The sequence below is a fragment of the Vidua chalybeata genome, chromosome 2 (genome assembly GCF_026979565.1).
Source record: "Vidua chalybeata isolate OUT-0048 chromosome 2, bVidCha1 merged haplotype, whole genome shotgun sequence".
NCBI classification, from domain to species: Eukaryota; Metazoa; Chordata; class Aves; order Passeriformes; family Viduidae; genus Vidua; species Vidua chalybeata.
The window spans coordinates 26,656,577-26,678,204 of NC_071531.1; the positions used below are offsets into that span (position 1 = coordinate 26,656,577).

Genomic DNA, 21,628 nt, shown 5'->3' on the forward strand with positions numbered 1-21,628 from the left:
GGCTTGTATGGTGCTGTATTTTGGATTTGTGACCACACAATCATAATAACACACCTGTTTCAGTTAACAAGCAGCCCTTGCACATTGTTAAGGCCTTTTCTGTCTCTCACTCACCCTACCAACAAGGGAACTCGGGGTGCATAAGGAGTTGGGAAGGGACACAGCCAGGGCAGCTGACCCTAAGTGACCAAAGGGATACCCCAGACCATATGGTGTCATGATCAGCAATTAAAAGCCTGGGGAAGAGGTAGAAAGTGGGGCACATTCAGGGTGATGGTGTTTGTCATCCCCAGTCACCATTACTGTAACAGAGCTGAAGATCTGCCTGTTAGTGGGAAATGGTGAGTGAATTCCCTGTTTCGCTTTGCTTGTGTGTGCAGTTTTTGCTTTTGTACCTATTGAAGTGTCTTTATTTCATTCCATGAGTTTTCTCACTTTTACTGATTCTTTCCCCCTTCCCACTGTGGCAGGGGGTGAATGAGTGGCTGTGTAAGGCTAAGCTGCCTGCCAGGGTTCATCCATAACAGCACGATTAACAGGGTAAGAATTCAAAACAATTTTCCTAAAATGGAGAAATTATCCCAAATCACCATAATGAAATATGCAAAGACAAGCATGATATGCAACTGCTAGGAATGAGAAATCAAATGCACAGTGCAATATGAGAAGTGACTGGCCAGCCAGCAGTTCTCCAAAGGGACATAGCAGTTACACTGGGTCACAAAGTGGGAGTGAGTCAAGATGCTGTTGTGAAAAAGACAAGCTTTATCCATATACAATGTAGATATAAGTAATGGGAAGTGCTTATTCCACCCTAATTTGCACTAACAAGATCTCAGCACAACTGCATTCTGGGACACTACTCTTTAAAAAGACTCCAGCAAGCTGAAGACTGCCCAGAGGAGAGAGGAAAGTGTAATCAGAGGTCTAGAAAACATTACTGTGAAGAAAGGGAAGGAACTGGGCTCAGTGAGGTTGAAAGAAGAGAATTCTCAAGGACTAAACACATTATAAGTTCTCTAACATGTGAAAGGCTGTCAAGAGAAAGCTGCTCAGCAGTTCCATCTGGAGCAAGACATGAAGAAGCAAGATTGAGTTATAACCATGAAAGATTTGTGAGGGGTAATAGGGAATTTCCTGACCTGAGGAATATGAAAGGACAGGAATGGATTGTTCAGGGAAGTTACGGAACTGTCTTAATGGAACAATTTCAAGAAAAGTTAGACATCTGTGGTGGGAAGTTGGCATCCACCTGACTTCCTCATGGCTGATGAATGGAAATCCATTCCAGGTTTCGGGGCCACCATCCTTACTACCTCTCCTGTGCCATTGTCTCTGCTGGCCAGTTCTATCTCTCAGCCAGGTTCACTCTAAGTCTGCCAACAAGGAGTATCTGGCTTAGATATAAAACCTGTCCAGAAAAATTTTAAAAGTTGGAAAATCAGCTCCCTGTTTTATGTCCTGGTCAAAACCTAGCTTATGCATTTCCCTTGCCACAGCAGGGACCATTGTGTTGATAGGATCTGCCTGCCTGACCTCCTCCCTTTTCTGTTTCAAAACTAAGGATATGAAAAATAACATGACGTTGTACAGGAGGGAATAGAGATCTCTGAGGTCATAAAAAAAGCCACCTAGTTCCATTTAAAAATATACTAGTTCTCGACTGATCATGAATTGGGACAAAAAAACTAAAGCACAGGAAATCTACTTTACTGCAAAATAAGTTGGCCATGGACTTGCATTAAATTACTTCTTCTCTCCCTGAGGCATCTGGTGATGAAGCCCAATGCCAATCTGCTTCTAGTCTGCTGAATACAGTGATCTGAGACTGAAGGTTAGCATTACAGCTTCTGTAGTATTAACTTACAGAAACATGTCAGTGAATATGAACCAAACAAAATATATGCAAAAAAGGCAAAGCAACAGGTTGAGTTCTGCCTTTATAATAAATTGCTTTTTAGAAGGTTGACTGCTTGACACACTATATTAATCAATTACGGGCAGCCTGCAGATGTAGTGTCAGAAAAGTGACTTTTGCATGCTGTACTTTTTGAATTCCTGAGACTGATCTTTTCTCCAGAGGGCAAAATAGTAACTTTTTTTTTCAGTCCTTCAGAGACGATCACTGACTCCACATCTTCACTTGGTCCAAAGAGAATTACTAGATGCTTAAGACATTAGAGTCAGTCTGGGTTGGTTTTTTTTTTAATGAAAGTAGCTTTACCATTTGGCAAAAGAAATGCCAAGGGGTTGTGCATTTTTATGCTGCTTCTGCAATATGAATAATAAACAAAACTGTACAAAATAAAATAAATATCCCTTTGCTATAACTTGGTTATGCCATTGAGTTACATAACAAAAATAGAAACATGCCACAGATATTTGTTGACTATTTCAACATGCTATTCCCACAGTATTGATGTTTTGTCAGAAACAGCAATTTCTTTCAGTTTACGTAATTCTTTTAGTAGAGCTTGCTGAAAGATTTCTGCATTGATTGTAGGTATTTTAACCCACCTAGGAAACAGAAACCTGGGCACTGAAAAGTTGAGTAGAGACAATTTTCACAGGAAAGTTCAGGCTTTGTCTCCATTTAAAAACTGCATTGGCACTTAAATTTCTTGTAGCTCAGTGAGTAATCTCTGTTGCCTCTTGGTGGTTTAAGACTTAGTGGCTTGTGAATTCACAGTTGGAAAACCACTGAAGAAAACAAACGAGTCTTGAATGTGTGGGATACCAAGATGCCACCAACTCTGACACACTGCGAGTTGTTTAATTGTTTTCAAGGCATCCAGCTTCCTACTCTGTTTTTCTGCCGGAATGGTTTCATCCTGCATTTCTTCCTTCCCGGGAGTGGTGGGGTAGTGTCAGCTCATGTCAGCTCTGTGTGTTACTGCTTCAAACAGAAAGGAGAACTATGGGGACAGGAAGAACATTCACACTCTGGGCTTTTTAACCCATGCATGGGGACTGGGACCTTGATGCCATGAGAGAATGAGAGACCAAAACATGGTCTTCAGGAACAGGACAGAGAGAGGGCAGAAGCCATGATGGGAGGCTCAGCTGCAGAGCTGTGTGGTCTGGGGTTGGCCCCTATGATCCCACAACAGGCAGAATGTGTCAATGTCTCCCACTTAGAGCACAAGAGCACTTATATTTCACCCAACTAATCCAAGGACGTACTTGCCATCCTCACCCACAGCCTGGCCCCATCCAGCCATCTGGTCCTGCATGATTTCTTCTGCAGGCAGGGGAATGCCATGGGAACGCCAGTGCCGGGATGCTCACACGCAGACACACACTCGCACACACATACGCCTCCAGCCTTCTGCTTCCAGTGCTCCCTTGCATGCTCTTTCTTTTGTCAGTTCTACTTTCTTCCTCAAGCCGTGCTAAGGATTTAGCAAAAGCTCATGGGTCCTCTGTGCTGCAAAATTAGGTCTCTACAGGTACCAGGAGAATTTTGTGCCTTGGCATCCAAACAGCTTCATCTCCAGTTAGTAGATAAACTGAATTTCCTCTTGAAGTTAAAGCACTCTCCATCTTCTCTTCCCTGGGATCCACTTCCCCTTAAGGCTGTAGAATGCAGCACAGAACCACTCAAAAGAGTGTTAGAGAAATCCACTGCGGACACTTGAGAAATCCTGTGACAGCACTGTGAGGCAGATAAGAAGAGGCGGGGGGAGAGGAGAGAAAAAAGGAATAGCTTTCGGAGACTGCTTGGCAGCAAAGTCAGCGCCTGAAATATCTGTGGGGAGTTTGAAAGCATTTCCTAACATCAAAAATGTGAAGAAGAAAAAGAAATTTTGATCAATGACTTATTGCCCTTGATCTAAGCAAAAGAATCCTAGCCAGTCAGAAATAACAGAAATCTGTTTTATTGTAAAGCTTAAGTTTTCTATGTTTTGACAGCTGTGGCTCATGCTTTTGGCTGGGTAATTTGCCAGCTTTAAAATATTCATCACTGAGTTGCCAGGTTTTTGTCCTTTAAAACTGAGCTCTAACGATAAAGGAGAAGGTGCTGGAAAGATTTTAAGCATGAGTTTTCTCCCTAAAACAGAACTTTGTGGCCTGAGTTCACATGACCAGAAAAAGAGGTTTCCACTCCCTGGCCAAGTTTCTGGTGAATCACTTGCTGGTCACTGAGCCAAGATTCACTTTCTGGAGCATAGGAAGCAGTGGCTCATTTGTGATGAAGACAGTCCCCTTGCCTTTGTTGAGAGGAAATGGATTAACAGTACGTATTCTGTGCACAAATCTTGAGAGAACTGAATGAAAATATTCCAGGCTGGGACATGTTACACTGAAAAGTCATAGCTGATTCTGAAAATGATCAATGAAATGCTGGTGTTGGTGGCTCCTGGATCAATTCAGATGTCTGACAGAGTACTCAGGAAAATTAGTGTCACAGAAGTTTTTTTTTTTTGGTTTTTTTTTTTTTTTTTTTTTTGATGCAAACCTTTAGATTACTATTCCAATATTGCTCCCTCTTAATGCATCCTACATTTATTCTAAGAATTCAAATCAGGCTCTTCTGGTCTTGTGTAATTTTTTTATTGCTATGTCTTGCACTGTTTTCATTTAATCACTTGGTTGTTATCGTTCCATTTCATACCTGTGCAACTTAGTGGGCTTTTCCCAAACTGAAAAATGTTAAATAATTTCATATCTGCTAGGAAGACTGAATTGCTCTTCCAGAAACTCGGGGTCAGCCTTACAGATTTGGTATCTAAAAAACCTGCTTGCATCAACTCTGTCCTTAGCTTCCTCTACTTGTCACAGGTGACCACTATTTTTGTCACACAATTCTATATCTACAAAGTCCTTGCAAGCGCTCAACACTTCGCTTTTAGACGGATCTTTCATTTTCTGGATAAGGAATTAAAATGTCTTTGGGGATATGAAGTGATAACAAATCCCTTTCAGTCAGGGATAAGTTAATATGAGAAGCTGCAATGCAGAGACTAAGTGTAAGTAAAAACTGAAAGCGCATAACTGTGTGGGATCTGGTTCTTCAGGCAGTTTCAGGTTGACCATCTGATAGCTTAACTGGACAGCTGTAATGGGAACCAAGGTCAAAGAGCATCTCAAGAGTTTATGAAGCCAAATTTCTAAAGGGCCTTTGATCTAGTCTCCAACGCTTCATAAAGCCAGGGTGGGCAACTAAGTGTGTAGGCAGGAGGCCTGTACCGAGGGATACTGCCAGGTAGGACTGGGCACTGGGCTACAATTTAGGAGGAAGATGAGAAAGGCACTGACAGGAAGAGGGAGTGGTGGAGAGGGAAGTCTCTCTGGTCATGTCTACTCTGGCATAAAAGACAATGTCAGGATTTAGCAACAAACCTATGTGTGCATCCATTAACCTCTGTGGCTTTGGCTTATATTGACTTCCTTCTCTACGCTCCACTGGGGCAGCCTCACCTGAAGTCCTGTGTGCAGTTTTGGGCCCAAAATATAAGAAACATGTAAAGCTATTAGAGAGCATCCAAAGAAGGGCTATGAAGATGGTAAAGAGCCTTGAGGGGAAGTCATGTGAGGAGCTGCTGAAGTAACTTATCTCATCCTAGAGAATGAGAGGAGACCTCACAGCAATCTACAACTTCCTCATGAGGAGCAGTGCAGGGGCACTGATCTCTTCTCTCTGGTGCCCAGTGACAGGACCTGAGGCAATGGCCTGAAGTTGTGCCAGGAGAGGTCTAGGTTGGATATCAGGAAAAAGTTCTTCACCCAGAGAGTGGCTGGGCACTGGAACAGGCTCCCCAGGGAACTGGTCACAGAACCAGCATGACAGAGTTCAAGAAGCATTTGGACAATGCTACCGAGTACATGGTGTGCATCTTGGGGATGTCCTGTGCAGGGCCAGGAGTTGAACTTGATGATCCTTATGGGTCCCTTCCAACTCAGGGTATTTTATGATCCTATGAACTAACACTCTCCCAGGACAACACAGGAGCATGGTGGTGCCACACCACTTACCAGGACTGTTCTTAATGAGCAGTCTGGATGTAGCCATCCTATTTTGGGCAGAAAAAAAAAAAAAGCTTAGAAGCATGGATACAAGTCATGCAGGGACATTTGCAGGGCCAGAAAACAGGCCTTGGCTTGTTTTGTTTTGCAATGTAGTTTTCACACCAGCATCATGCCAAACATACTGTATCATTTGAGGAATGCATTTATTTTGAGCAGGACTGATACTTGACAAAGTGAGTGACACTGGTGAAAACAGACAGATGTTTACTGATTTAGTCTTCACATGCAGAACTGTTGGTGTGTGTTCAAAGTAATTTTCTGAAGATGTATCTCTTCTTATCTTAACATCAGGAAACAGCAGCCTAGTGTATTTCTTGTGACTTGTTAATCTAGATCCACTACATATTCCAGGGACACAGCTCCTAAATTTAAAGCTGCAAACAGACTTGTTCTCTCAGCATACTTGTAAGAAATGTTTAATTTTACATTGCCAATTTTCAAACATTTCAATATATTCTGGCTAGGTAAAACAGTAAGGCATTGCTGTAACACAGTGACGAATTAATGACTTGCTTGATAGTGCAAGCTCTTATTTTCCTCTCTGTGAGCTCTTGGGCCAGACATTTTGGAAGAGTTTAATCAAAATCCTCATCAAAAGCCAAATGACTGGATTTTAAAGAAAGTTTAATTACAGTGGTCAAACCACCCAGCTTGATTTGATTAACATAATGAGGAGCTCATTTAATGAGAAATGCATTAATTCATTCAAACAAGTGGTTTTATCAGTGGTATTAAGCATCAACCCAGATTATGTACAGCAGAAATTATTATAGCAAAAATTGAGCAAGGTCAAAGCAGTAGTCATACCATAATTACAAGCACTCAACTGTAATCTACCAGTTGAACCGGGTAGTATTCCTGCCCAAAAAAGCAGGATCCCTATTTTTAAAAGCCCCCAAACCAAACAGTTTTGCTCCAATTCAACAGCTGAGATCTCCATCTTTTTCTTTCAGATGTTTGGAAGATTTGGGAAGTGGGTCTGAATTTTTTGTCTTTCAGATCTGCACTACACGTGCAGATATTAGTAACAAATGACGAAGAGTTCAAAGGAACCCTGCTACCACTCTACACCCCTAAAGGAAATGGATGTTGTCCATTTGCTCTTTGTTTTATCTCTCTCCCGACTCTGTGATATCTTAGGGATGCTCCCATCCCTAACCTGGCATACAGCGACTCTGAGGAAAAAATAGCATTTTACTTCTGGGGAATGGAACCTCCTTTTTGGAAAAAGAAAAAAAAATGCCTCAAGTGGGAAGTATTTGAGAAAAAGAAGAAAGAGTCTCCTTCACACTTCCCTCACTTCCACTGCCTTCTTTAGATACATTTCACACCCTATATTTCAATTTCCTTGTTTCAAGACCCTTTCCTCTGAGCTTTGCACAGCACCCTTCACCTGGATCCCCCACTGGCACCCCTTCTCTGGTGCTCCCTGCTCTATCTCCCAGCAGCTGCCAATGCTCTTCTCTCTCCTATGCTGCCCTGACCACCTTTACCTCTTTGACTTCTGCCGTGCTCCCTCACCTTTATTCAGGCCACTTGTCATTCCTGCAGTGTCTGTGCTGCCCCTGCGGGAGCCGCCTTTCCTGCTGCTTCCTACTGCGCCCGTAGAGCACTGAAACGTCTTTGATTTTCAAGTGCTCTACTTCTCAGCCTGCTTGGCTACTAGTACTTTCTAAGTACTGTTACACAGTGGATTTCAGCACTGTCTATGGCACAGTTTTTCATCAGCTACTATCAGCAGCTGGCAAAGGAGACCATGCTCAAAACTGTTCCTTAAGCAGACAGGAGGCTGGTCAAGGAGCTGAGATGTGGAGCCCAAGCCCAGCTGCAGATGGCATACTCCATTAGGATTAGATGCATACCAATAAGTGAAGACTGGCACGGAGGCAGAATTTTACCTTCTGATTAAGTCAGCAGGAATATGACAGTAAGACACTATTATTAGGGTACCTAAATGAATATAAGTACCAAGGTTCAACTGCAGCTTTGGAAATTTAGATCAAGATCTTCAAGAAATAAGCTGAAGCAAAGAACTAGAGATGTCAAAAAATAGACCTAAGGACTTTTTTGCTATATAAATAGAAAGTGAGCAAGAAAATCATTCATGCTCATCTGAAAACCATAATCCTTAGGATTATTTCTGCCAGTTGCCTTTAAACCGCAAGGAGATGAGTGAAAGTTGGAATTGGAGTCCCTTGATTTTAGAGAAATCTTGGGATTTGCCTATATGTGACTGCTGCACACCAACAGGAACCTGTGACATTGGCATATAAATGTTTGCACAGAGGAAAGCATTAACAGTGATGACTGCAACATACACTCAGCTAGGCTATTCCTGAGGTGAAGTCCAGTCCATCTTGGAAGAAGCTACACAAATAGCATACATGGACTCACTGCAGAAGCTGCCCCTTGGTGTCACATTTAGTATCCCTGAGTGGAATCAACATGGGAAATCATAAATTTTTTAGAAGATCATATCTTAAAACACTTTTCCCCACTATCTCCCAACCCAGCCTTCAAGCAGACAATCAACATTATTAAAGTTATAATCTGAAGAAAATTCCCCAAGGATCAATGTATCTCACCATATTAGAATGATAAATGCAAAAAATGCAATTTATCTCCACGGCCCTCAAAAGAACCATGGAAAACAATGGATCCTCATCATGTCCATCCCTGAATGCAAACTACTTCTTATGAACTATGTGCCCTCTGTACCATAGTGAACTCACACTGACAATTCCTGCATGAAAGAAAACCATGGCTAATAACAAGAAAATGTCTCCTAAAACTGTTATTCTCTGATCATTCAGCCTTTTTCCTCAACGGTATCCTACAAAAGACACTGGAAAGACTAAGATTAAAGTTAACAATTTCATGGAACATCAAAAATTGCTGATTCTAACGACAACGCTAATTTTATGACACACTACAACTTACATCACATATGACTTGCTAATCTCAGTTTCTCAGGAGATAATTACCTGTGCATTTCTTCCATCCTGTGTTCAATAGAGCTGAAGACCTTATTACCTCTCCTCTTACTAACTTCCCCTCTGTTCCTTTCATCTCAAAATACCTGATTGATTAATATAATGAAACTAAACTCAGAAAAATTGCTTCTGATCTTTGCTTATCTGGCAGCTTGCTAGTTATGTCCCTCCTGTTTTTTGCTCCTCAATTTTGTCTGATTTTTTCCTACTACGTGTACTGATAACAGATAGTGCCTTTCTCCACTGATATTTCCTCTGACTGTTATGACACTTTCCTATTTACCAAAAAAACTGCCCAAACAGCATTCACTCTGAAAATATCAAGCTCTATTACAGATATGGTTCCAGTTCTGACTCACAGATGCCTTTCTGAATAGTTATATGGCTTTCATTCTGGCATTATCTAAGCTCTCAATTGCTTCAAAGAAATATTTGGGCTTGGCAAAGAGTAAAAACACAACTTATCTGGCCAAACATCAGTTACTATTCTAAAAGGAAGGGAAACATTGCTAATTCAGATCTTTCTAAAATGAAAGTGAACTATAACATGGACAAGATTCAGGAATATGTTATTCAGCCCAGGCATTTATATATTACTCAATCGAGTCAGAAATGACAATTTTTACTGTCAGTTTCTGATACTTCCCTGATAGTGAACTGGTCTTTGGCAATGCCCATTGCAATGATGTTGTATATTATTTCCTTCTCCCCTTCATGCACGGAGATCAAAAACCTCTTAACTTGACTTCTTTGCATCCCAATACAGTCACTTTAAGCTGTAACAGCTTGGGAAAGATTAACCAGTATCTTAGGACTGTGCTCAATATAATTTTGTCTACAGACTTTCAGTGTGCAGTATCACATGAATTAAAATATATGGACCTATCACTTAATGCATTTTAGGAAGCAATAAATAAGCCAGTACACAATGCTCTGAGGCAATGTGCAGCTCTACCACCTCCTGCCTAATGCTGTTCCCTTCCTTGGACTTGCAGAACTAGTAGGTGTTCTGCTTCTTGATGCACACCTGAGAGTTGTTCTTTGTAATCAAGTACCTAAATGTCACATCCAGGGCAGAATTTCTGCACTCTTCTTCTTTCACCAAAATGCATTCAGAGAAAATTCAAGACAGGATTAAGGAAAGCATTTTAAAACTTGTATTCCTCATTTTGTGCAACTAGGGGTTGTCTGTGGCCCTGAGGACACATGAGTCCTGCCACCTCAGTATTACCATGTACAAAGAAACTGTTTACTCCATATGTGTCTGTCACCATGGGAACATATGGAAAGGATTTTTTTTCAGGTTCAAAGGAAAAGCAGGCCCCCACATCTCTTCCTCCTACTCAGATACAAACCAGGATCTTGCTCTGCTAGCCAGTACAGAGATAATCTTCAGCACTGATATATGGGAACTGCTGACAAAATGTAAACATTTGGTAAAAGCAAAATATCTGCCAAGAACCTAAAAGGCTGGGTGCTTAAAGCAGCTCTCCTCGCTGGCTTTCCTTAGCAAGGTGTGCCAGAGAACACGTAGCCAGCTATCAGTCCCACTGCTGGCTCCTAAAAAATTGACCCTAAAGTACACTGTACCTACATCCCATCGAGCAGTATCCCACTGCCTTCTCCTCTTTTGGCTGTGCCACTGCAATGGAAGTTTCTTGAAGAAATTGAGATGTTTCTGGAAGAGCAAAACAGCTCCTACCACTCAGGAGCCAACGTTTTACTGTGCCCGAGGCACCCGCTGTGTGGCTGGTGCCACCATCAGCCTCTTTGACGTAGGGAGGCAGACGGATTCTGACTTGGCCATCCGGCTCTGATGGCCAAGAGCCCGCTACAACATCTTGCCGCACCACTGCAAATTTGCAGATCTCGGCGCTGATCATTGGCAGAAACACAAAAATTCAGCCCATCCAGCCTCGTTTCCCATCCGCGAGCAGGTAACACGAGAGCAGCGTTGAATATGGTGGGGGCGGGGGGGAGGAAAGATGAAGCGTGGAAATAGTGTGAGATGAGGATGCCCAAGCTGTCTGGCGATGGAAACCAGTTTTCGCAGGGTGCCTCCTCAACAGCCCTGCGGGAGGGCGACGCGGCAGCAGCAGAGGCACAGCAGAGGCACGGCGGCCCTTACCTTCTCGTTCTTCCTCTCCTCGGGCTTGCCGGCAGGCCCGGGCGCGGCGGGGCCGCCCAGGGGCCCGCCGCCCACGTCGCCGTTGAGGTGCGCGGCGCTGACGTTGGGCGGGGTGATGGCGGCGGCGGCGGAGGTGAGCGGGATGAGGGGCCGGGCCCCCGGGGCGGGCGGCTGGTGGCCGTGCTGCGGGGACACGGCGGGGTGAGGCCGAATGGCCGCGGCGGGCAGGCGGGAGGGCGAGCTGGGCGTCCGCAGAGGCGAGACCGTGGCCGTGGGTCGCTCCGGGCCCGGCACTGCCGGGTGCGCTGCGGGAAGAGCACAGAGCACGGTTAAATTGCCCTCGCACTGCCTTGATGGGCCCTTCAGTGGCCATAGCTCACTTGGGCAGAGCACGGTGTCAACAACACCGTGGGTTCGATCCCCTTAGGGACCGTTCACTTGAAGGGTTGGCGTCGATGATCCTTGTGGGTCCCTTCCAAGTCTGAATGTTCTGTGATTCTGTCTGTGAAGGTGCCAAGGGCCCGATGGGGATATAAGCTCTGAGCCTTTGCTCAGGATATCTCACCCTGCAAGTGTTTTCTGGCTAATTCCTCTCCTGGCTGCAAAGCTCTGTCCGAAGTTACCAAAATTGGCTTGTTCCCCCCAGTGATGCCACTGGGGAATGGCATTCACTATCCCTGCCCATGCCTGGAAATAAATACCTAACCTGCTGCCTTTTAAAAATACATTATCTCGTTCCAGCTCAGCTGTTTCCTGCACCCCCGGGCCCTCCTCCTAAGGTGATCGGTTCTGGAGCAATGCGACACGGGACCTAAGGGGTTAGCCCAGATGATCCACGCTGACCCTGCAGACAGCAATTACAAAAGGAGGTGTCTTGTTTCAGCCCTAACAAAATCATCAACATCACATCACTGTGCTGCACAGGATAAATTAAGCAGAAATTCACCGGAGGATTTCTGAGCTCAGCCTCCTCTCTGCCAGCAAAGTCCCTAAGGGACTATGCAGTGCCTTTTAGTCTGGCTGCTCCTGCTAAGCAAACCCTGCCTGCAAGCAGTGGGAACCAGGAATTAAAGCTTGCCCATTTAACGGTGACTGTGACACACTGATGAGGTCTGCTCCCCAGGGATTCCAGAGCATGTTGCATGCTTCAGGATGCAAAACATGTGACAAAGCTCTGGGTCCATTTCCACAATGATGTTGTCTATGACTTCCAGCTTGGTTGATTACTTAGGTGTTGCCTAAATACAGCTCCACTTAAAGTATGTGCAGCCTAAAAGCAGAGTCCATACTCAGACATTCCCTCACATAAATGATTCAATAATAGGACTGGCTGGAAAGTGCCCATTTCATAAATGGTTTCAAGGTTTCATGATCTTGTTTAGTTCTGTCTCGGTGCAAAATTTGAACCTCTGAACATTTTTCTGAGCACAACATGCTCACTCACCCCACAATAGACTCTATTTTGGTCTGGTTATTCACCTGGGATGTGAAAACATAGAATGTGATCATTGCATTGTTCTCTTATGTGGAGAACAGCTCTGGAAAGCCATCAATTCCCTTAGCAACATGAGCCAGTACAGCTTCATGGTTGGTCTGGTTGAAGTACATCCATTCCTGACAAAAAAACCTTGAGTCCAGCAAATCAGCTTTTCTTTGACCAAGTTGCATTTTTCTGGAAAATTTCTGACTGACTTTGATCTGTCATTTTCTGACAAATTCATCTGAAGGACAAACTTTTATGCAGCTGGAGTTCAATCTATAACTAAACAACAATGCTAGAACAACTCAAACCACTAGTTTCTATTCTTATGGTTATCAATGGCACCCATTATAGGGATTAGATTGATAGAGTGCCATTAATCACACTCACTACACCAGCTGAGCACTCCTGCCAGGAGGGGATTTCATCTCCCAGCCTTCTGCCCTATTGTCTGATGTGATAATAAACATGATGGGCCAGTCATCATCAGACTAGCACCTCCAAAGTTTATATGATTCTCCCTTACAGAAGCTCCTTGACTCTAGAACATATTTTTTTTTACTCATGTTTATAGCAAATCAGCTACACTATCTTTAGCCAGTCTGTAATGATACCACTTTACCACGTAGCATGAGGAAGGCCCTAAAAGTTGTTATTACAGATGCCTTCAAGACTATTTTTACTATTAGTTAATCATCATCCCCTCCCAGGACTACCAAGAACATGCAATGAAAGTGCAATTCACTTCCAGAAAGCCAGGCAAGGTACCCACTAGTTACCTGGAAATTATTCCCTCCTGATTTTCCCATTTGGAACCTGAGTGGTAAGCAATTTTGCTATGAGAAATCTAATTTTTTGGGGATGGTTAAGCTTCTAGGATCTAGGTTTTGAACTACTGTAGGGAGCAATGGCTTTCCTACATTTAGAGAGAAAGCATACTAATGGAATTTCTCTGCACGTGCCTGGATGCAGAACACCAGTTTGATAATCATACTAGGTACATCACCTCTTTCATGTAGGACTTGGTGTTTCCAGATACAAAGGAAACATAAAACATGAGATAGAGTAAAAGAAATGGCCTGGGAAAAATCAACTCTGAGCAGAGCTCTCACATTTTATTCTGTAGTTTCATCTGCTTACTGTTACAATGTATGCCTTTGCTCTGGGATCTCTGGATCTGGACTGTGCTGCATCAAACGTGCTATTAATTAGCAATGCTCACTGAAGGCTATTTTTATTTTACACTACTCGTATTTCATTCTGGGTGTATTCCTACATTAGTGGCCTTGTAGAAAATTGATTTGTTACTCATGTATATTGCAAGCCAACAGAAACGTGATTTGAATACTGTGCCAGCTTGCCTCTCTTGGAAAGCTTTTTCAAAAGTCAGTGCATTGACCTATCCTGCATGGGCTCTGGTCCACAGGAAGCTGGTGAGGACAGCCATTATGGAGATAATTACTGATAATTGTGAAAACTTCCTTTATTTATCCTGGCAAAGATTTATTAAATTAAAACAACAGTCTCATGAACCTTCTGGAAAGGTTGGAAAACTCTCTGCTTGGGAGGTTTTGGAACAGCTCTGTGGTCCCTGGATCACCCTGCCTGCCAACACTTTGGCACTTTAGAGATGTCAGAGTGACCTAAGGAACAATCTTAAATCAGGGAAGCTGCTGGAGGTGTGAAAAGAAGGTGTGGGGCATGCCAGGCCTGTGGGGCAGAGCAATCTGTCACCTTAGTTTCAGGGGAGTCACCTGCCTGTTGACATGGGCACAGGAGGCACCAGGAGCACCTGAACACTTCCTGAGCACTGCACCCAAAGGGGGACATTTTTGCCTTTGCACTGTGGGAGCAGGAGACCTTTTGGAAGGGTGTGACTTGAGAGGAAAGCAGGACTTTCTGAAGTAGAGAAAAAGAGGATAAACTGATTATTCCCCAGTGTGACATGGATGCCATGTAAAGCCCTGCACTGTTTGTTGAGCAGAGGAGTCTCCACTGTTTGAGACTGAGATTCTCAAGTATTTGATTACGTCTTCTTCCCTTTGGTCTGGACTGTGTAGGAGGTGAGATTAGATGGTCATCATTGTGCCTTCTGGCTTCAAAAGGTATGAATTCATGACTTACTCTGCAGGCTATTTCTCCTTTGTGTTTGCTCTGTTTTGTATCTAAGACCTCAGTTTTGAGCAGTCACAGTCATTACTGATATTTGTAAATACAATGGCTTACATCCCTATAAAATATCAGAAACAAAATGTTTTAAATTTTGCTCTATGGAGTTCCACCACACGATTTACTTTTACTTTATTCAACATCAGAAGCTGTTTAACATCAGGGAAAGGGGGAATAAATTGTACTCTAGAAAATTGTGCTGTACATCAGAAAGGGAACCTAGAAAGAACAGAGGCCCCCTGGTGCAAGAAGCTCTTATTCTCACTTCAAAAAGGTGGCAGCATTTTTCAGATCTTTTGCTTTACCACTAACATGGGGTCCCATTCTGCCTAATAAATACCTTTCATCCCTGAAGCCCAATGAAATGCTTCTTAATTTCAAGGCATGTATTACTTGCTCTGCAATAAGAGCAGTATTTTTTTATGAGGAAGCCAACCGGACTCAGAACTGTTAATCTCCTTAGTATATAGAGTGCTTGCTTTCACTCAGATAAATTGAATAAATATTTGTAAACACTACAATCTATTTCAGCTGTAGCAACAGAACAATCTGATAAACACAACATGGTTCCCAGAGATCAATAGAAACCCATAAATATTACAAGCAAAGAAAACATACTCTATCACCAATGGACAAGCTCCACAATGACTGGGTTAAAGTGAGAAAGAAAAAGAAAGCTGTGGGGACGGGCACATTCTAGAGGGCTGTACTGGAAGGGTACCCATCAATCCTGCCGGTGCAGGAGGCCCAGGGTGAGCACTTACCCATCTGCATGGCGCTGCGGGGCTGGCTGGCTGCTTGCTGAGCCGAGTACCGCAGGCAGTTACTCAGCTGCGGAGAGGCCGCCTGCAGCTGGGGATGCGTCGGGGGAGCAGTGATGGGAACAACTGGTCTGACAGCCGTGGTGGCGTTGCTGTGACCAGCCACAATGGGGTGGATGGCTCCTGGGGCTACTTTTGTTGTTGGAGCTCCTACAGCTCCGCTGTTCCTGGGCTGCCCAGCTCCTACTGGCACCCTGCATGGAGACAGACAAGTGCTGTGTTAGCATGCTGCAGAGACCCCAATACCCAACCACAGTGGTGATAAGTACCCCCAGTTACTTAGGGGGTTTAACATGATACCCTATCAGTTGTTAAAGTGAACTGAGGTATTGATAGATACCTATCTTTATAGGACCCATTTATAAGCACACTGGGGGATATTTTCACCCCTTTATTCTACAGGAAGGAGTGCAGGGTAAAAATAGAAAAGATAATTTTTCTCATCATGTCTTTTATTACCCTACATTTCTGTCTGAATAGTTTCTAGTAAAATCACAAATCTTAATTCAGAGAAAATGGGTATCTCTCAGATGTCATTTTGTGTGCCAGAGGCTATTTCACATGGAGTGATAATTAAAACAGACTCAGAGATCTTTTCTTTGGACCAAACCTGCATACAGCCCTACGGGGAGAAACAGAGGTGGATAACACTAAATCTGTGTGTGGCTATGGAAGGGGACTGAGAAGCTGCAGACTTGACTAGGCTTGGCTTAGCTAACACTCATCCTATGATATAACCAGCTTAGTCTTGCTAAGGGAATGCAACAGGGACAGGAGTGCAGCTGACCTGAATGAAAAGAAGTCCAAACAGTTGTTGACACCTCTCTCACTCCTCACTTTTAAGTGCACACATAATTTGTATTTCACCTGAGTGGCCAAGTAGACCTCAGAGGGAAGGGACAAGGCTTTTTCTCCTATGAATTCAGATTACAGCATGTCTTGATCCTCTTACCACTCAGGTAAAACTCTGACTAGGACAGAAGGACACTTAGGAAGACAGAAAGACATCAATGACAAACTCAGCTTCTGTTGAGCAGCCTTTCTCTGTGTTTCTTACTCAAGTTCCTGAATAATTTCCTTCCCTAGCTGTAGATGCCATGAAACGGATCATTTTGTGCTGTTTTCTTCTCCTGGGCTGCTTCTTGCACTAAGGTGCTCTTCCAGGAAAGAACAGCACAGGAATATGTGGCAGAACAGAGTAAGGTGGAGGAAATAGAAATGAGACAGTGCAAGAGTTTAGCAAGAGAGGAGAGAATAACAGAAAAAGTGTAAGAGTCAGCTGTGGGGAATGGAGCTGGGAGAAACTCTGGGCCTCCAAGATTGTTTGGGAAGACAGAGAGGAGAAGAGCAGAAAGGAGTATGAACAGCCTGGTTTGGTTCAAAGGACATGGGTGACAGAAGAAATAACCCTAAGAAAAGAGTGAAAAGCCAAAAGAGTGGAATTCTGATGGAAAAAGACCAAAGCACAGGCTGGAGGATATGGTCCAAAAGGGCAAAAAATAGCTATTCCTTCTGCCCAATCCTCCCTCCCCCTAAAGTCACAAGAGGAAAGACAACACTGTGGTGTCATTGACTTGACTTGTCTCATGGTGCAAGGTTTGCCTGGATTACATTTTGCTAAATAAATCTGATTTTTTAATTTTCTTCATTTTTTTTAATAAGTCCCCAGGTTGGGAAAAGCTGGGAATCCCACCAGATGGAAATCTTGCCTGTCTGTCATCTGCTGTGAAGAGCTGGCAGGGTGGCAGGAAGGTTCAGCTGGAGCTGGCTTGGCCATCTGCACTAGATTCAGTTTGCCAGAAAAGCGTATCTAACAGTCCACTGAGAGCTGTGTTCAGGCAAACATGCACACCAACAAGTACAGCAACTATCTGTGACTCCAACAGTGACTCCATGCAGATGATGCATAGATGTTGGATGTGGCAAATATTCTCTGCTGCCCTGTGCTTGTCTGCCCATCTAAAGAGTTTTGTTCTTTTTCCGTAATGCTCCACTCACACACGTGTTTTGGCAGCATATAAATCTAGTTCAGTGTTATTAAATTCACAACTTCTTTTCCTTGGGTTTTGTAGGGTGTGGCAGAAAAACATGTATGAATCTAATCCTCTGCTTTTCTGTCAAAGGGGAACAAAGTATGTTGAATGTAATGCAAATAGGAGATTTTGTTGCTATCAGATTTTTATTGCTATTCTCACTGAGGGTGATTTATAGAGGAACTTAATTAGCCCACAGGATCATAAATATAATCATAATGCTGCTTTCAGGTTTTGTGGAAAGAACTTTTGCCCTTTAGCACTTCTGTGTCTTGTTCTAGCTGTGACATGCTGCATTTAATAAAGTCTTGCTGATTCAGATAACCGACCCTTCAGCACAAGCCTCCTTACTAATTAAGAGCTGAAGAGGTAAGGAGTGAAGGCAGCCAAGGGGCTCTATAAAATAAATACATTAGGTTGATGAACAGTGAAGAACCAATGAATTAATATTTGAGGTTTCCTTACTGAAATGCAATATTAGGACTGTCAGCAGGCTTAGATATTGCCTTCTGATCTGTTCTTAACTTCTGGTGTTACTCAGAACACATGCTACAGACTTGACATAAACTTTAGATGCAACAAAGCTGGATCAATTTTTCAAGACCAACAGTGTCTGAATTGTGAAGTGCCCTTTTCTGGAGAGGAGTCAAAGATGGTGGAGACAGTGTGCATGTGGGAGGAGAGACTGAGACCACATGAGAAGGAATGAATTCAGTTTGTAAATCCACAGTTGCTCTAAAGGAGATATGGGCATACATATGCCACCATTCACCTGCAAGGAACACGTAGGGCAAACAGTCTGGGACACAGAGATGGACTTTCTTCTCAGCTTTGTCCAATACTGAACTCAGACAAAGGGCATTCCTCTCCCCAAAATGCCTTTTTTTCCTTTTCTGCTGCAACTGAGGTGAGGGTAGGTAAAATCAGACAATTTACTTAACTCTCCTACCACTTCAGAATTTTAACTATTCAAACGTTAGTCCAGATCCAAACCATCCCAGATCTCTGCTTTAAGAACAAAATTGACATGAGGAGCTACTGAAAAGCAAGACACAAGCATTTCTTATTTTGTTACATGTCCAGTAGTATAGCAATAAAATCATTAGCCAACAGATTCTTTACAATTGTAAAACCTGGGCCTATCAGAGGTTATAAATGCCATCGTCTAATACAACTAGTGCAATCTCCTGAGGACATGGTTAACTCAAATGCTGCAACCAGCAAGTCTCATTACTGAAGTCCACAGTGCTACCAGAGAATTTCTGGAAGGGGAATGTGATTTAAAAGCAGAGCTACATTGTTTTCAGTGCCATCCAGAATCCCTCTCAGCCCCAGTACAGACCAGTGGTCCTCACCTTGAAACAGGTGTCACGTAGTTGCCTGGGAAGACACCGGACATCCCACTCCTCAGAGACGTGCCCTTGAACCAGCCGTCCTGGCACTTCTCAATGACCCGGTACATCTCCCCTTTGCGCAGCTCCAGCTCGTCATTCTTCTGAGGCTTGTAGGCATACAGGGCTAGGTAGCTGTGGGCAGAGGTCACACAGGAGAAAGCAAACAAATGACATCAACCATCACCTGTCATGCTCCAACTTCAGCCCCAAAGAGCAGAAAGCGACCAGAAGCACTGTTCAGAAGTTGTAGTTAAAAAGGTACATCATTACAGGCTGCTTCACAAACAAGGAAGGGCAGAGACTGGATTCTAAGACAATAAGGGGATAACTAATCAGAGTAAAAGGTAATTTAGAAGTTGATGAGACGTGCTTCTCACAGAGGGCATAACCAAAGCAAAGCAGTGCCCCAAAGCAGCACTGAAGTTAGGGACGTAGCAGCAGTTTCAGAAAAACATGACAATTACAGTGACAGCCAGAGTAACAAGGGCTCGAGTAAGAGGGCTTTGCAAATCCTGACATCTGGAAGAAGTATACATTCATATGCTTCAGGGTGGGATCCACCTCTGTTGTGGAGTTTAAGAAGAAAATTTTCTTGCGGGTAGGTAGGCTATTTCAAGAGCTTTTCTTACAGCTTTCTCAATGCTATTTATGCTGGCCAAATTTAGAAACAACACACCAAACTGTTCTGATCTGGTACAGTAACTCTTGTACTATGTTGGTAAAACAAAAAGTGAGAAAGGGCCACATTCTGCAAGGGGTTTTTTACTTAAGTAAGTGAAGTGGTAGAATTTGGTTTGCATGCAAGTATTCTAATGTTTTGCATGCATGTATGTTTTGCATGCAAGTATTCTAATAAATCTTTAATACAGGATCCAACATGTAGAACATTTTATTTATTTAATTACAGCTTTTATTTATTCCCTTTGTTTAGAATCTTTCTATTTATCTGTCTTTTCTTCTTCTGTTACGACTTTAGGGATGTGTCTAGTGTTGTGAAATGACTACAGCTTAAAATCCCTACAGAGACTCTCTAAACAGAGAGAGATTCTTGTTGAAAATTAAGAATGATTGCTTGCACTTTGGGAAATAATGGAAAGTCGGGATAGAATAGCAAGAGTGCACACACAGAACAACACTTTGTAAATACCAGATTTTTTTTGTATTGTCGCTTTTCTCCAGATATAAAAAGGGATTTCTGGTAATTCTTGATCAAGGTTCTGTCTTCCTGCGTTTTTTTATTTATTTGTGATTTACAGGCAGTGAACATAGACTGAGAGAAATGGGAAAACAGAGAAGGTGCATTTACACTACAAAGTGCAGCAGAATGCTCTTAGGCTCAGGGGTGAGTGAGAAGAGGCTTGCTGCCCACCTTATAGCAGTGAACAAGAGAAAAACCCAAAACTATAGCAGTTGTAATTGTAGATTTTCAGCCAGTAAAAATGATACATGACTTTTTACTTCTGCTCTCCAGGAAATATAATTGAGGAATAAATCCTGTTATTTTTCTTGATTCTATTTCTTTATTGTACCGTAGATTTCCTTATTTTTGTTCTGAAGGTAGTAAATGAAGAGCAGTAATGAGCAGAATACGAAATATTTGGTAACAGCCCCTTGGGGAATCTTAGGCTGATGTGCCTGGCTCTGTTTACCACGTGCATGGGGTACAAAGACCTAATCAGAAACTGTAATTCATTAGTCAACAGATGGGAGAAACCACCCTGTGCATCCTTTTTTTAGCCTATATAATCGGGTGGTCTTGAGTAGGTCTGTAGCTGTTCACCTGACAGAAAACATGAGGCTACATATGATCTGAAGAACATTAAAATGCGTCAACCTGACAAGAAATAAGGTTTCATGCTTCAGTGCTAATCCTTCAGCACTGTGCTCTGCAAGGACATAACAGAAAGTGCCAGACTGCACTCACTTGAGGGAGCAGAACGTGTGGCTTTGACTGTCCCTTTTGAAATTGCTGCTTACACAGGGTTCAGATTCAGAAGCTATGGGTAAAACAGGGGGTCAGGGATAGAGCATTTTAGATAGACTCACTTAGCCTTTTCCCCCAGTAGGCTACATGTAATAATGTAACTTACAGATGGAGATTCTGGAAGCAGGTGCAAGGAAAATTACCCTAAGTGGATCATAGGCTGTTGTGCCTTGCAGCTATCTCCAGATCTTCTATTAGTTTCTTTTTGTTCTCTCCTACTAGCTTCACCCAGCAAATTCACCCAGACCAGCTACCAGTAAGTCTGAATATCCAATATCACAATGAGCCTAAACATCCTCTGGATAGAGTATTGAAATCCTTGCAGAGACTAAAAGAAGGTGTACAACAGCCCAGCGCAGACGCCACACCAAAAAGACCAATCTCTGTATAGCTAAAGTGATGAAAGCTTGTGTGTGACAACCATGTAGGGTGACCCTGGCAAAACACATGTGATCAGCACTTTCTTTGTGGACCAGCAATCCCACCTCCTGTGTGGGAGGGTAGTGAGGATGCCCATCCCTGGGGGTCTTCTCTTTTGTTCCAGAAGCACAGGGTTCTCCAAACCCAGTGATAGGCCCAGCCTGGGTCTGCAGCCC

At 43.2% G+C, this 21,628-nt stretch overlaps 1 protein-coding gene and 1 long non-coding RNA gene across 3 annotated transcripts in view; one reads left to right on the forward strand and one right to left on the reverse strand.

Moving 5' to 3' along the window:
* SH3RF3 (SH3 domain containing ring finger 3) overlaps nucleotides 1-21,628 on the reverse strand; it is a 246,099-nt gene that overhangs the window by 24,026 nt on the left and 200,445 nt on the right. For both annotated transcript variants that reach the window (XM_053935671.1, XM_053935672.1), the window contains exons 6-8: nucleotides 19,010-19,180; nucleotides 15,565-15,815; nucleotides 11,152-11,456 (exon numbers count right to left, since the gene is read on the reverse strand). In XM_053935671.1, coding sequence (XP_053791646.1) covers nucleotides 11,152-11,456; nucleotides 15,565-15,815; nucleotides 19,010-19,180 — 727 coding nt within the window. The remainder of the gene's footprint in view (nucleotides 1-11,151; nucleotides 11,457-15,564; nucleotides 15,816-19,009; nucleotides 19,181-21,628) is intronic.
* Nucleotides 11,200-12,518, forward strand: LOC128784254 (uncharacterized). The gene is made up of 2 exons (XR_008429409.1): nucleotides 11,200-11,284; nucleotides 11,893-12,518. It is a non-coding gene; the product is annotated as an uncharacterized LOC128784254 (long non-coding RNA).